The sequence below is a fragment of the Phaethon aethereus genome (assembly GCF_964289735.1).
Source record: "Phaethon aethereus genome assembly, chromosome: 4".
NCBI lineage: Eukaryota > Metazoa > Chordata > Aves > Phaethontiformes > Phaethontidae > Phaethon > Phaethon aethereus.
The window spans coordinates 30,518,138-30,534,521 of record NC_138578.1 but is presented as its reverse complement, the minus strand read 5'-3'; the positions used below and the strand labels follow the sequence as shown (position 1 = coordinate 30,534,521).

Sequence of the window (16,384 nt, the reverse complement as noted above, 5' to 3'; positions counted from 1 at the left end):
TGGAGAAGGAAGAAAGATTTTGATAAAATTAGGCAATTCTCCCTGTGAGCTTGCTGATTCCAACCTCTAGGTACTACAGGGAGATGTTTGGAAGCTTGCATTAAAAAAAAATTCCCTTGTTTTAAAAACTATTTCTTTTACTGTACAATAGATGCATAGAAAGTTGCTTCCTGCTCGATGGGTTTAGGCCTGTAGCTATGTTCAGCTGTGAAAACAAGAAGATTGTTCCTTTACAGAGTGGTGAGGAGAGAGACCATCTCGGGAATATTTGGCAGCTATCGAAGAGCTCATGACACAAAGAATAAACAGCATATCCACAGACTACAACGATGCAACTCTGTCCCATCGAATACACCAATTTAAAAAAGTGTCCACTTTTTACTCAGGATCAAGAATACAGTAGAGATTCACGGCTCAACAGCTTTCAAACTGGTGGTTTAAAAGAAAAAAAATTGTCAGTGAGCAGCAGATTTTAAACAGCCCACTCTTCTCTCCCCCACCCCAAAGAAACACGAGTTCACTGCAATATCAGGAACTTAGACTTGATACTACTTGGGAGAGAAGGCTTCCCTGTCACCCATGTCCATGCAGCTTGGTGTCGGAGCGACACACTGGAGGTTTCAGAGGGTTTCGGTTGTCCAGTGTCTTGTTGTGGTTACTTCAGCAGTTTTACCAGCTGGCTCTGACAGCCTCAATGTCACTAACCAAATTCTGGGCTAAGCATATCCCAAATATCTGGAAGAGACAACAGTTTATTCATTTTGAGCATTGGACAACTCTTTTCACACAGGCAAACTCCTTAGGTTATACAGAACTTTGATATGAAAACAAGCAACAGAAAGTTAGAAATCAAATTAATAGTAAGTGTTGAAAGAAGGAAGAATATCAAAAAACTCCTGTAACCCCAGTATTTTTATAGTGCCACTGAGTTCCGTGAACTTGAACAGTGAATTTGAATTCACTGAATTTCAATTTGAGTTCCGTGAATTTGAACAGACTTGCTTCACACAAACAACTGTGAAGGCTTTTTGCTGCTCCTCTAAGCACCATCAGAAACAGTAGGTCTGTACAGGTTTAAAAATCTCTACCTAATGTTCATCTAACAGAGTGTTAGTTTTGACCTGCAGACAGATGAAAAAAAAAATGCATCCCTACAGATAAAAATTAAATATTCCTTAACACAAAGAAAGCCTCATGCATTTAGCTCCCCTCTCTAAAACCTACAGACGATATATTTCTAAGTGCAACTGACACTGTATTCCCAGTTCTCATATACAGTTCTCCCCTCATACATTCTATTTATCTGTTGTTCTTCTGTGTAACTCATTACAGGGAATGTGATGTTTACCTGCAGTAATGCTATCCCAATGAATATACCGGCAACTATGGTAAGATTGTCCTGCAACCATTTCTCAAACTGCGGGACACAGCCTTTAGTGTAGATAACAATCTGCTGATCAACTTCCTGCCAAGGAGAAGAGGGAAGAAAACAGAGATAATTACATCCAACTATCTCATCAGTAGAATAACCTGCTCTTGCAAGAGGAATTCAATCCTTAAGATACAATATTAAAAAAATAAAATGCTTACTGGTTTTTGCCTTGCATCGTAGCCACACTGAGTATTAATAACATCTTCCTAGGAGAGAGACACAGAAAAGAAGCAATCAGTGAAGTGTCCCCCAGACACTCTCTCCCCACTGCTCAGAGTTGGTTCTGTGTGTAATAAGACAATCATCCTAACGTTGTTTACCACACTGCTTTTTAAAAACCCTTTCGTCTCCCATTCAGTGCTATTAAATATCTGCCACAAACAAAAGCCCATGGTCAAAAAGTACTTTCAGCTCTCAGGGAAGCAAGCTGGTGAAACCAGCCCTCCACCTGGACGAGCTCCATGTTCCAGATGCAATTCAGAAGTCAAAGTGAAGGGACTAGGGAACATGTATTTTAAGTGAAAGAACCTTCTGCTGAAAAGCTTTTGTCTATACTGAAAAATATGCCAAGGCTACTGTTAACGTTTTCAGGCTTCAGTCTGTGCAGCGTGAAGAGGTGAGAAGGGGCAGTTCTGCTGCAGAAGCTGCAAGTTCTTACCAAGGATATCTATAGAAATATATACACTGTACCTAGTTCCTTTTCAAAAACTAGGGAGGAAAAAGAAGAAATGCGGTAATGTGTTCTTACTGCCTATTCTTTCTTACAGGAGCTTGATACCAATGGGAAAGGAGGGTTTTTTTTCCTACTACCTCTGCTTTAGTACTCCCAAAGCACAGGTAATAAAATAGGCTACGGCAGACTTTTCCTAGTGAACAAGTGCTACCCATCAGAAGCTGAAGCTGCATTTACTCTGTATACAGAGTCATTTCAAGGCAATAAAATGAAGCAACTACTTTTGGTGTCAGTCACAATAGCAGCAAAATACTGCATTAGTAGCTCATATAATAACGGTAAGCAGAAGAAGGAACTACTAAAGGAAGTGAGAAAATCAGCCAATCTTAGCAAGGTGTACTGAACATCACAATTTAATCAAATTGTGGGAAGTGAGAAAGGCAACCAGCAGAGAAATAGATTTTTAAAAGCAGCCATATGGAAAAATATATCTCCTCCTATGAGCAGTTAAAGGTCCTCTAAGCATTTCCTCACTTTGCAGGAAGTACATCAACAGGTTGCATCCTGTCAGTTGCCCAAGCTGGATTCCCTCAATGGACCTTTAAGATTTGAGCAATTTCTACCTTTTAATGACATGAATGCTTCTGTTCCAGGATCTAAAAATGTAACAGTGCCACAAACTTCAAGGCTGTAAAAATAGGTAAGATTCCAACAGAGGAATTTTAAGCTTTCTTCTTTGTACTGAATGCCTACTTGCTTTATCATCTGTGCTTCTGCCTTTAGCCTTGGAATCCGTTAACCGAAAGCAAGCGTGAAGAATGAAATGGAAATAAATCAACTTTTCTAGGCCTTGCCTGTACAGGAATTTTGAACACGTCAACCTGCTAAACTATAGCAAAATGAACTATAGGAGTCCAAATTTGTTTTAAAGGAGACTTATTTTGGCCTACCTTAAACTTAACTGCTTCCTGATTCAAGCTAAACTAAAAGTAAGTCCTGTTCAATAAAGCATCCACATAACATTTTGCATCAGTCCGACACTGCATCCTAATTCCAAAAGGACAATTTTGTTTTTCCTCAGAATAAACCTGTGTTTTATCATGGCAATTGAACCAGTCACAGGTTGGTTACAATTATATCCATTATATGCATGACTTCTAATATTTTTAGAAATATTATTATTCTTAGTCTTTATTTTAAAGGCAATTAAGCATGTTACTTCCCTATAATGAGACTTAACTTTAAATTTCTGGTTGCTGCAACACCCCCTAAGAAACTGCATAACCATATACACACAAAGAGAGAGAGATAACTTTAGCATGGATTATGTATTTATAAGATTACCTTGTACTGCTGTCACTGTTTCGGTTTTATAACAACTATATTTTTTAAACTGGTTTGTGATGACCTCTCTGTATGGGTGGGTGGGCAGATAGGCAAACAGTAGGGGGTATCCTAAGCATAATGTAATGCTTGAGCCTAACCTACATTGTGTTTTAATATTTCATTAAAACATTTTCTGCAAATGTTTGTGAGAAAGATTCAAACTACTGTGAAGACATGTTCACTGCAGAGAAACCAGAATGCAGCCTGTGCAAGTGGCAGTGCCTTATCAGGAGAGGGGGAGAGCAGCAGTAGTGACTGGATGCCAGGAGCAGCAACTGTGTTGCATTAGCAAGGCAGGAAGCACCTGAGGTGCCTGTTGGCAACTTACCTAACTTCCATCAGTGCCACAGACTCATACATTCAAAGAACTGTAAGTCACTCCAGGTGGAGAAAAAGCCACAGCTGAACTACTAGACAATACAAGCACTCACAGGCTGCTTCTTTTAAGGTATGGGAAGGTCGAATGTATGCAGTGTCAGCCACTTTAAGAGTTTCCATGCACACACTCATCCCTATTCCAAGCCTTTCACTGCCAGTGAACTGCTTCCCTACACTCTACCCTTCATTCTTGACCATGTCCATACTAGTAATGCAGTGCTCCAACATTCTCTGCCTGATGATCCAGAACTGAAACTATTTAAAAAGACATGAAAAATGTACCAAAAAGCTGCTCCGTCAAACATTTTCGGACCTTTCAAGTCTGATCTCAGATGACTGTATGACAAGCAGTAATTTTAAAGGGAAAAAAAGAGAATGTAAAGATGTCCATACCCGACTCAAGATTCTAATGCAATCATATGTCACAGTTCTTCAAAAGAACCCACGCTCTCAGCTGTGTTTTCCTCTTTCAGTCAAGTTGCCTCTGAGTACGTAAATGACGCAAAAGTTTGCCTGTGATAATTCTCTTCTGCGTTAATATCTATTTGATGCCATCAAAAATGTCTTTTTATTTAGGATTAAGTTCTGTTTTCCTCTAGAGAGTATTGATAAAAACTCACATCTGTGGTGGTGTATGCCATCTATACATGCATCTTATGGACTGCGTGGGGTAACATCAATCGTGATGGGTGATCTTACTGCAGATTAGTGGCCCTATTGTGCATGGCAAAAGGAGCCCAAGCAGGCATACAAAGGGCTTTCTGTTTGATTTATTCTCCCCCCTCCTCCCCCCTCCACCCCGAAATAATGCTGGACAAAAGCGGGTTTGAAAAATGTCTCATGTACTCAGACACTATCGTGATTAATTTGGTGTAAGCATCAACGAAGAACAATGGGCAGAGGATGAAGAAAGGCACCCTGGGCTTAAATGCAGCTGACTCATTTTAAGCTGAAAGAAACATCTCTCCTAGTAGCTGAAATATAGACCTGGGTGGAGGGAGATCAGACTTGAAACAAGTCTAACACAGATGCTTAACTGTGAATATCTTCCAGTGCTTTGCTGAGTATTGCTGGGTTTTGGAATATATGCTGCTCTGACGAGCATGTCACAGAATGAAAATGCTTAAAATGCTTCTCAGTCTGCAGATGGAGTCTGCTTTGTAAATCATGGGAATTGTTTAAAAATCCTGAGCAGATGCCTAACATGCTGCTGGTATGGTAGGGGTTAACTGGGACATCACCTTCTGGTCCCCCTAAGTGGGCTCATTTGCCATGGTGTGTCTTCCAACACCTTTTTGGGGCAACCTCCTCTATCAATACAGGCTGGGGGATGAAGGGATTGAGAGCAGGAAGGGATTGAGAGCAGTCCTGCCAAGAAGGGCTTGGGGGTACTGGTGCATGAAAAGCTGGACATGAGCTGGCAACGTATGCTTGCAGCCCAGAAGGCCAGCTGTATCCTGGGCTGCATCAAAAGAAACATGGCCAGCAGCTCAAGGGAGGCGATTCTGCCCCTTTGCTCTGGTGAGACCCCACCTGGAGTCCTGTGTCCAGCTCTGGAGCCCTCAGCACAGGAAAGACATGGACCTGTTGGAGCAGCTCCAAAGAAGGGCCACGATAATGATCAAAGGGATGGAACACCTCTCCTATGAAGAAAGGTTGAGAGAGTTGGGGTTGTTCAGCCTGGAGAAGAGAAGGCTCCAGGGAAACCTTATGGTAGCCTACCAGTACTTAAAGAGGGCTTACCAGAAAGATGGGGACAGACTTTTTAGCAGGGCCTGTAGCAATAGGACGAGGGGGTAATGGTTTTAAACTAAAAGAGGCTTGATTTGGGCTAGATATAAGGAAGAAATTTTTTTATGAGGGCTCTGAGCAACCTGATCTAGTAGAAGGTGTCCCTGCTCATTGCAGGCCAGTTGGACTAAATGACCTTTAAAGGTCCCTTCCAACCCAAACTATTCTATGATCCTTCAGGACACAGGCTGTCATTCCTTAGAATACCTAGTGCAAACAGGGTCAAACTTGCTGCAGTCTCTGGACACTGCATTAAATAACGAGTAATACGTGCTTTAGAGTGTCTTATCTTAGAGTTGCTGTTCTTTAAGGCAGCAAATGAAATATCCTGATGATATTCAGTTGAAAGCTCATATCCTTCCACTCATTAAGGGCTTCTGTTTTTTATACTTGCTAAAATTAATACATATGTTTAGCCAAGCCCATGGTTCTCTCATTATAATGAAAAGCAGCAAATAGCATACAATGAAGACTTAAGTTAACCCAGTATTTTTGCTGACTACAGAAAAGTTAGTGATTAAGCTGAGCTGCAAGGTTGGTGAGAAGGTAATGATCATGCAGGACTTCCAGGAAAAAAAAAAAAATCTTATGGAGTGATTTAAAATTGCAGACCCATCCTACCCTCTTGAGACTGTCACTTACAGCAGGGTCTTTAGTGCAGCAAGAGAATGGCACACCACAGCGCTCTCGACTTGCGTTGGAATCTGTGCAATTGAAGTAAATATTAAGGTTCCAGTCATCAGCTCCAAAAGCCCCACAGCACTGCCACTAGAACAAAGAAAGGAGAGCTTCTTGACTTGCAGAACAAACAAATCTCATCATTAATAACATCCATCATCCCTGCCAGTTTCCCTCTAGCTTTCAAAACAAAATCTGAGATTCCCTCTGGTTTCATTGAAGCTATCCTGTTTTTGTCTTTTAAAACAAAAAGAACATTCCAAACCTGTAAGTTGTTCTAAAATTATCATGTGATTAAAGCTATGTTCACAGCCTCCAATGCTGCTCTCTAGAGAGAAATCCATGGAGTGGGCCAATAAGCCTACACAACACCAGAGTTGCACAGGCCTACAAGCTCAGGCCCCAAGGATAGTAGAGCCAAGAGTATGATACTCTGTCCAGTCTAATGTGCCCTGGGTTCTCAGCAAAACTAATCAGCTTCGAGGGCTACGCTGGTATAGCTGCTCCTTTTGCCAGTTTGGGGAATCTTTGCCTGTCTGTACGTCAGACAGTGTGAACACATTGTTTCCTGAGCATCACATGTTGCACAAATAACATCTTTACTGTAGGCAGGCAGAATCCTTCAAAAAGTAAATATACTAAATAGTAGGCTTAGGCTCTGGCAAAACATGCTGAACACACAAAGAATGGACTGGAGATCAGTGGAGCACTGATGGTTTACAGCATTTAAGGAGCTAGCCCAATGAACCCATCTATGTAATCTTAAAAAAAAAATTAAAAACCCCCAAACAAACTACATTTTAAAAAGCAATAGAATGGCAATTCTCTTTTTCTAGGTGTAACACAATTCCCTCTGCCATACCTGAATATGTTGTCTTCAAGTATTATCTCTACTTGCTGAAAAAGTAGCTAGCTCTCCAGACTCATGCTGTCTCTGACTTAGCAGATAAGAGTGCTAATCCAGTTAGGAGAGCAAGTTTTTTGTAGTGCCTGCAAAATTGGACTGTAACCTTTTGGTTGCATACAAGTGGACTACTGCTTTCAGACTGTGGTGACTTCTGACCTCGTCCCACCTGGACAAGATTCAAACAAGTGCAAGGATCCACATCCTGTTACTTACTCACTTGTCTTTTTTCCCCCTCAATGCATATAGAAGCAAGTCAAACATCAAATGAAATTATTTTAATTGTAGAATGTACAAAAATTAGTAAACATGATTTCAACCAACACTTAACCATGTTAGCTACACAAGGCCAAATTCAAAGAGGAGTTCATCAACACATGCCACAATTGAGTACTGGAGCAAGAAGGTACTGGCAAAATAACTTGTGTTCAAAAGTCAGTGCAAGACTCCTTTATACACACTGATAAGTTACAGAGCTTAACCTGTACAAGTGTGTGCATCTCTGGCTTCACCCTTCCCTCTGAAGCGCAGATGTAGCATCATCTGGAGATTTCCTACGAGAACTTTGAGTTGCCCACTTCATTAGGTTAATTGCATTACATCTACTTAAAAAGAAATAACATTCTCATTTCACACACACCAGCTAAACATCTCTGCCACCTGCAGTGTGGTGTAGCACCTCTAACATTGCTAAAACTACATCAACATTCATCTCAGAACCAAATTAAACTTAGAAAAGGATTATTTTTCAACAGATGTGATAGCTCCTACAATAAAATATTTTATAAAATATTTTGGACACCAAGAACCCTAAAATATCTTCATAAGCATATGGAACATGCTCCAAAAAACTGAACACAAAACACTGATGGTTAACTTGTGGATTTGACACACTATCTCTAAGTCTTCAAGAATAAGTCATCCCAACTCTCCACCTTGTTTTGCTCAGTCACACATCAACAAATAAGCCATTTTTCACAGGTGCTTTGTGTTTGTAGAAGTTCTATAAAGAGAAATATACATACATAGATTCAAAAGCACTATAAGCGAAAATATTTCTGTTATTGTATCTGAAGAAACCAAACAGATGGAAAGTAAAAAAAAATAGATGAGATTTCTTTACAGTAAGCTTTACAAAAAAAAAGCACAGTCGAACTTACATATTCCTGTGTGAAGTCTATGAGGTTTTGCAAATCAATGTCATCTCTGTATGCTCTGATGTTGTTGTTTATAAAGAAATACAGCTGGTCCTTTATCCAGTCTTTGAAAACAAATGCTAGAACACCAGCAGTAAGCTCCAAGAAGAAAATGATTCCAAGAAACACAGAAAACTATGAAGAAAAAGAAAAAACTTTACATTATTTTGCTTTATGACCAAAAACTTACTCTTCAAGGCTCACAATCATGTCCAGTGTTAGAGCTTTATCTGTTTCAGTGCAAGTTCAAGCTATGCCAGCACACAGGAAATTTTAAATTAAAAATATACCATTTTTTATTAGGGCTGTAGTACAGGAATCTTAACAAACAATAAAAATGCCAACAAATTCAAACTTTGGACATTTCACTGGGATTTTCAAAGGGGTCCAAGAGTTTTCATTGTAAATTTCAACAGGGATGGCTATTCACCACCTGTAGGGCCCTCTGAAAACTCATCTTAAATTTCTATGTAGGCACTTACATTTTCAATAAACAACCAAATAACAATTGGCATAAACAACCAATAGTGCCAGTGACATGCTTTCTAAGTGACTTTTTCTTTAGACACCCTCATTGGTAAAGCTCTGCCTAAGCAGACAAAGCAAAAATGGTAACAGCAGAAATTAATTAATGACTAAGTCTGAGCCGAATGACTATGGAATGACTCACATCCACATTAAAACCAAATGAGGCTGCTATGATTAATGCAAATGCAATGGATGCCAAAGGCATTACTAATGATCTGCCACTTTCTCTAAGCATCTCTACTGAGTCTACACTGTTTTAAAACACACAGGGGTCCTCATATACTGGAAGTCCATCCTTTTTGCAACTGTGCCTTTGAGTTTCATTTTAACATGCTCTCTCTGTTTGTTCAGATGCATTTTTAATTTCTCTTGCAGCTGCTGTATAGGAAGCTATTGCTGATACAGATGGGTTCATTTTGGGCAAGCTAAGAGAAGCAAAGAGGAGAAAAAAAGGTTACAATAGCTCTTTCCTCTTCCTTTTCCTTTTTTTTTTTAAGCGAGACAAGACCAAGCTAGAACTATCCCAAGCTGCTTTATAAATGCCTTAAGAACTGTAACTCTCAACTGCCTCCTCCCCTTATACAACATGTCTGTGGGAGCCAAATCTGTCCCTTGAAAGCAGTTGTTTCACAGGAAGCCTTTCCATGTATATATTAACAGTTAATGGTTATGAAGACACAACTACTACCCAGGCTGTGCCCAACTCTGGAAGTTGGGCTGGTGGTGGAAAGAATCTTGAATTTTTATTATAAATCTTAAATTTATCTGAAATGCAACTCATCTTCAAAGGTCACAGGAGGAGGGCTTTCAAAACACAGAACCAGGCTACTTAGCTGAAGGAGTTTTGAATACTGAGGTATATCAGCAGCTCCTTCCTCAGCTAACAGTCCAGCCCAGAGTTCAAGATGACAACTTCTGTTTTCTTTACCTATCCTGGGCACATTCTCCTCCCTTCCTCCCCCTCAGGCCCCAGCACTGACAGTAAGCAATGAAGCCTTTCCAAATTAGCTAAACGGTACAGAACTGAAGATATCAGCAAGCAACCCCTCACAACAGTCCTATCTCCTCTGTACCATGAGGGGCACTGGCACAGCAGAAATCACATGGGTCACATTTAGTGGTGTATCTCTATTTCTCATATTTCATAGGCAGTTTGTTATGGACTCAAGTTTTAACGTGCCAATTCTTAGCAGAAATTTCTCTCTTTTCATGGCAGGAAAGCAAAATGTTAGGCTATATCCATATGAAAAGCAGTAGTTCCATGTTATGGTTCTTACCATCAATAGTTTCAAACCTTAAAAATAGGCATTAAGCACCAGAGAGTGAAGAGCTGTAAAGTGTTAATAGTTAAGCAAAAAAGATCCACAGAACAGTACTTTCACATCAGATAACACCTTCCTCCCAAAAGACATTTTAAAATCTTTACACTGTTAAGCAAGAACAGAGAACATGACTTACGCTACATAACCGATGAATGCCACAGTTGCAAAGGTTACTTACAAATTTGAGAAGAAAGGTATTTTCTCGCAAAGCTCCAATGCATCCTGCAAATCCCAAAATGAACATAACTCCTCCTACCACTAGGAAGAGCCAAACTGGATCAAAGCCTCCTAGGTCGGTGATGGAGGAGATATTGGACAGCACTCCCTGGGAAAGAAACAATGCCAAGCGGTAACAAGTATGTTCAGTTTCCAGTTGTACAAATTCTGCTTGCATTTTTCTTTTTAAAAAGGTAGAAGACTACAGCAAATAATGTTATGCAGTACAGCAAGAAAACACAATTAAGAAAATCTTTGCATTCAAAAAAGAGATAAAAAGGGTGATTATGTACAATATTTCTGAATCAATATGTGGAACGAACAACAAAATGGGCTTCTGGAGTCCTCTGCAAGAAACCCACAGGGCATTTTACTGCTTCTGTAGCAATGAGAATTAGTCTGCCAGAAAGTCTGAATAGATACTTGAACAAAACTTAACTCAATCCTATTACCCATGCTGAGATGCATTTTAGGTATCATATACATTGTTTATGTAAGCACACAGTTACACATGTTATGATAGGAAAAGCAGTCACTAGCAAGAACATATTTAGCATTTATGTTCAGTATTTACAACAATTGACAGAAATTACAAGTGAGCTCCTAGGTTGCAGCATCTTGCAACAACGAATTTTACACCGAATTTTGACAAACTAGATACCCGGCCAATTTAACTACAGGCATTCACAGTGCCAAAAACTCATAAAGTACAGCTACTGACTAATCAGTTAGCAGGAAAAATTTTAAAATAATGTTAAGTCTCTTAGTAGGACATAAGGCAGTTTAAGGACTCGTCTTGGGAGACGATTTGACCTATCATTTGGTAAACCACATATGCTGTGTTTTAGATATGACAGTCAGCACAGTCTGCTTGTAATGCCATTGCCCCCTTTAGAAGCAGAGTTTGGGTTGTGACGCCAGTAATCCCGAGGAACTTTTTTTTTTTAAACACATTTTAACCAGAGTTTGGCTGATGTTGAACAGATGAGTCATATCAAGAAGCAAGTACAAAGTCTTCCTTATTCCAGTGAGTTTGCACAGGAGCATTTACAATTTCCTAAACCGTTTTGGCAGCAAAAGAGCTGAAGAATCACTATGTCTTCATTCACCTCCCCAGTGCGGCAGGTCAATGCTAAGCACACTGTTTTAGCAGACATTTCTCCATGTGTTTCCTCAAAGAAGCCTGAACCCAGGCTGAGTGCTTTGGACTGCTGCTTTCCCTACTAACTCCTGAATGAAGCTGTGGCTTGAAAAGCAACAATATGGACAATTACCTCTACAGCTCCTTATTTGCAGAATTACTAAGTTCTTCATCTTTTTCCATGTTCACATCCCCTTTGTTTCTTTGAAATAGTCCCAAAACAGCAATAAATTTGAAAGAAGATATCATAACCTCATTTCCAAAAGTTGTTAGTAACATTGTTAACGGATGACTGTTCACAACTGTGGTTTTAGACCTGTGATTTATTTTTAAATGTACTCCATTTGGACCACACAGAACAGATAAATAGTCATGTAACTAACATCTCTAACACAGTACTCCACATAGTCTGCAACCACTTCCATAGTTTCCCAAGCAAAACTGACATTAAGTAGTAAAACAACACAGTACTCAAAGCTTTTTAATACTGCAGAAAACAATAGACTGGATAAAATATACAGGTGAATTTCTTCAGTGCACACAGCAAGGGGGCTTGGAAAAGGCCAACATGCCAAAAGCAAAAGAAAAACCTGACTACAACCCAATCCTAAAGTACAAACAATAAACCAACAACATGAATGTCTTGCTCAAACCAGACTCCTCTCCCTCCTCTACTACAGAAGGCTACTGCCCAACAGAGGGATGAAAAAAAAAAACCAAACAACAAAAAAAACCCCCCAAACAAACAAACAAAACCCCACAAAAAAAACCAAAAAAACACACCCCCATTCATCACTTTCCTCCTACATTACATATAGTACTAGTCTTATTGCCATTCACTAAAAAGACAAAAATAGACATAAGGCATGGTATAACACAATGCTGCTCAGAGCCAGTATTGCTATCAAAGCAGACCAGTTGGCACATCCCTTCTTCTAACTAACTAGCGATGAGATGGCACAAACCAGGCTGAAATGAACACTTATCCATCATTAACACTTAAATCAATTTGTGCAGAAGTTTTCCACTACTTTTGCTTCATCACATTTGTATAGAAAAGAAATCAAAGACACAACTTTCTGGCTAAGAATGACAAGCAAAATAAATAGTATAATCCAATAACACACAAACCTTTGAAAAAGTCATGGCCTTGGCCATACACAAGTCAGGAAACATAAGCTCTGCCCCAAGGGAAAGACTGCTAAAATGACTTCTTCAAAGCTTTAAAATCCTTTCTATTTTTGCCTTCTGTGCCTATATAGTTACCGTAAGATGAGAAGAAATTCTGCCTTAAAGTAAATACTACTACTCATTTCTTTTAATGTTAGCTGATTTTGGAATTAATGGACTGTAGTGTAGTTGAGTGAGAAAAGAGTCACTGGAGAAAGGATGTTGCTTTTGTATTATAATAATTTTACTTTAAAAAAAAAATTTCAAGATGAGCAGTCATTTAAGTCTCTCTTTAAAAGACACTTTGTCTTTCTCTAAAAACAAAAAAAGCCACACCCATCCAAAAAAAGAAATCCACAGCAAATTACTACATTTAATAAAGTTGTTTCCATGTGAAAGCAAATGAAAGAAGAAACCCCAATGAAATTCAGTCCACATTTGTGAACAGTGCTCTTAGAGAAGCTAGTCATAATATAAAGAAGTGCTACTGAAAACAAATACACCATCTTGCATTTTGTCACACTCCCATTAAAGTTGATGACAATAAATGTTAGTGAATCAGTTTTATATTGTCTTTCTGATCGTGTACTTTCTCACCTTACTTGATTTTCTAACACTGCTAGGCTCTTCGCACCCTGGCATGCCCCATGTTGGCCAGTCACCTGGCCAAAGTCACTCTAATCTCTGGTCTCCTCCAGGCTCCAAATCATCAGAAGAGCTACGTTCTGACACACACTGAAATAGAACACCACAAACTTTATCTGCCATTGTTTACTGTCCTTGGAAAACACCTTTATGTGCATCTTTTGCTAGTCCACATATGGCAACCATAAGCCTAGCTTGGATAAACCCCAAATAATACATCCTGACAGTGCAAAGCACATACTGCTTAATTCTCATTTGTACTCTGCATGCTCTCTGCATATGAATCCCAAGTTATCAGTATTCTGAAGAGACATCTCAGGATGTACAATCTTCAGAAAGGCCTTGGCAATAAAACAATAGCTAGCAGCAGGAATGACAAACACAGACAATGCTCCGTGGTTACAGCTAGAGATGCACAGTGGTAGTCTTATAGAAGATTGCTGCTTACTGCTGAAATACTGTTTTCCAGTCTTGTTTTTTTCCTGGACACTTACAAATAAGCTTTCTGAAGAGACAGAGGTGCAATACTTTAAAGAAAAGCATATTTTGCTTCAAGCAGCACAGCAATGACTGCGGAATATTATCTCACTTTGTATTGTTAAGACAAACTAAACATACAGTCCTATAGGCATCTACTTTTCCTATCCACAAGTTTCTATAATGCCTACTACCACACTATTCAGTATTTTTTGGCTGTAATAGCTACTTCTGGGGAAAGTTTGGCAGAGAGGCACAAATGCCTGGTAGTGACCAATTCTGACTTCACCCGATCTTTAGCCAAAAGCAGAAGGGAATGTTTCCAGAGGTGCTTGAGCAGAGGATCAGGAATCTCATATTCTAACATTACAGCCTCCAGTGACCATGCTCTGAACCCTCAGGCTGACCAGTCAGTCACAGAACATATGATGGCTGTTTGTTGACTGATCGCTTGCATCAACACAAACAAACCACCTAAACAAACCACCTGTAAATCCTTGAAAGTCAGGCTTTCTACAAATGCAAAGTTTTTGCAGCAACACTACTGCAGTAGTCCACTCCAACCCTTACTGTTAAATAGTTGCAAGTACTACTGATGCTTTAGCATCTGAAAGGAGAAATAATTTTTTTTTCCTAAACCCACATTCTTATTTTGGAAGTATGGTTATTTTTCTGGAGTACACATACATCACTTTCTTGGTAGTTTAGGCATGTGCGTAATCTTTATTTGGCAGTAAACATTTTGTTTGTGCAAAGCTACATACTCTAATACTTTTCTTCTCACAATGGCATCAATCCAGGACTCTGCTGTAGTCCCACAAGGAGAGCCAGTAGGACATGTTCCTTGGCTGATCTCCAGCTCATCTGTTTGCTCTGTTCCCCCACCCTCAACTGCCTGCTGCACATTACAGCGCCTGGGTTATTTAACCTTTTAATACACCACAAGTCAAAATTTGTTTGGGGTAGTGAAGCAACAAAATCATCATCCATAATTGAACTAAAATGAATAATGGTGAAGTTATGAAAAAAGTTCCTTTATTTATGAAATGTACTTCACTTCAATCACTAAGATACAATGACGTAGGCATGGAACAGGAAAGACTGACCTCATATTCTTACCCCACCCCAAATTTAGGCGAGGAAGTCAAGTGAAACAGTAGGACCTGCTTTTTTCTCTTCAACAAAAGGGTGGAGGGGAAGAGGCACTGGTGGTGCCTTCTGCCACATCAAGAAACATGAGACAACCAAGCCAGGCCCACCAGAAGCTCCTGTGGAACTGCAGTCTTCTCCTTATAGTATGTGAGCACAGGCAGAAAAACAGTCTATGAGAGATGCCTGAATCCAGTGACAGATACTCTGTTGTCATGCTGGTTTTTTCTACAGCCAGAGCCTTCCACCCTGCAAACCGGATCTCACACGTAGCTCAGCAAAGAACAAGGCAAAGGAAAAATGCTGGTCTTGAAGACAGTAACTCCTGATACTATAGCCGCGCAATTGTTTGCCTTTATCCCATCAATAAAGAATAAGGAAGCAACAGTCACTTAGAAAAGCAATAAGGGTGTGCCCCTCACCCCTTCACTACCTTATATTCTTTAAGATCATCAGGACAATTTGTACTACTTTCCGGAGACAGATCTCTGACACCAGCTCCCACCTTTGGTGCACATCTACATCAGCATTTCAGGTCAGATCCAGTAGTCCATTTAAAGAGGATCACACACAAACCATGCTTCATTTCACACCAGGGATTAGTCTCAGAGCACACAGACAAGACTACTTACAAATTAAGATATGCCCCTGGAACGTAGCTTGTGCTCCAACCACTAGCAGGCATTCAGTCCATGAGATCACACTAGAACTAGGCTGCAGAAAACTCAAACATTTCAAAACCTGTAGAGTGTGCAAGCTGGGTCTTCAACACCATTTCCTCTCCTATTGGTCCATGCTACTTGCATTTAGCAGACATAGCCTTTGCATGCTGAACCCGGAGTTACTTTAATTTCCCCAGAATGTGTGGATGCCAACAGAGACATCTTGGTTGGAGCACTGCACCAGTGTTGGCACACCTACACAGTCTCATTATGTTCCTGGTTCCTAATGAGGCCAAGCAGAAGGGAGTCAACAAGTCCATTAACAAATTAGAGAGATTTCCAGACTGTCTGTGTTTGTGGTTAGCATAGAGAATCCACTGCCACATTCAGGCCTGAGAAATGTTCCCAGAAGCTTGCTAGACCATTGCTTCTCTCTGTAACAGCTGATTTCACAGCAACAGTAGCATACTGCAGGGCAAGACAGAATGGCTCCAAGTGAAAACACTCTAGGCAACAGCAATTTTGAAAAGCTGACCCAGTAAGGAAAACTCAAGGCATCTTGAGTCAGAGACAACTTAGGAGAATCATCATCCTAGGCAACAAAGAGGTAATATACTGTGAAAGTGTATGGAATTT

General features: G+C 39.9%; 1 protein-coding gene across 1 annotated transcript in view; it reads right to left on the bottom strand.

The window, feature by feature from the left end:
• Positions 1–669: 669 nt before the first annotated feature.
• Positions 670–16,384, bottom strand: part of TSPAN5 (tetraspanin 5) — a gene marked incomplete at its 3' end in the record, with an annotated part of 82,321 nt that continues 66,606 nt past the window's right edge. Inside the window, exons 3-8 of the mRNA XM_081998760.1 lie at positions 10,467–10,613; positions 8,403–8,573; positions 6,303–6,428; positions 1,591–1,638; positions 1,349–1,465; positions 670–735 (exon numbers count right to left, since the gene is read on the bottom strand). Coding sequence (XP_081854886.1) covers positions 670–735; positions 1,349–1,465; positions 1,591–1,638; positions 6,303–6,428; positions 8,403–8,573; positions 10,467–10,613 — 675 coding nt within the window. The remainder of the gene's footprint in view (positions 736–1,348; positions 1,466–1,590; positions 1,639–6,302; positions 6,429–8,402; positions 8,574–10,466; positions 10,614–16,384) is intronic.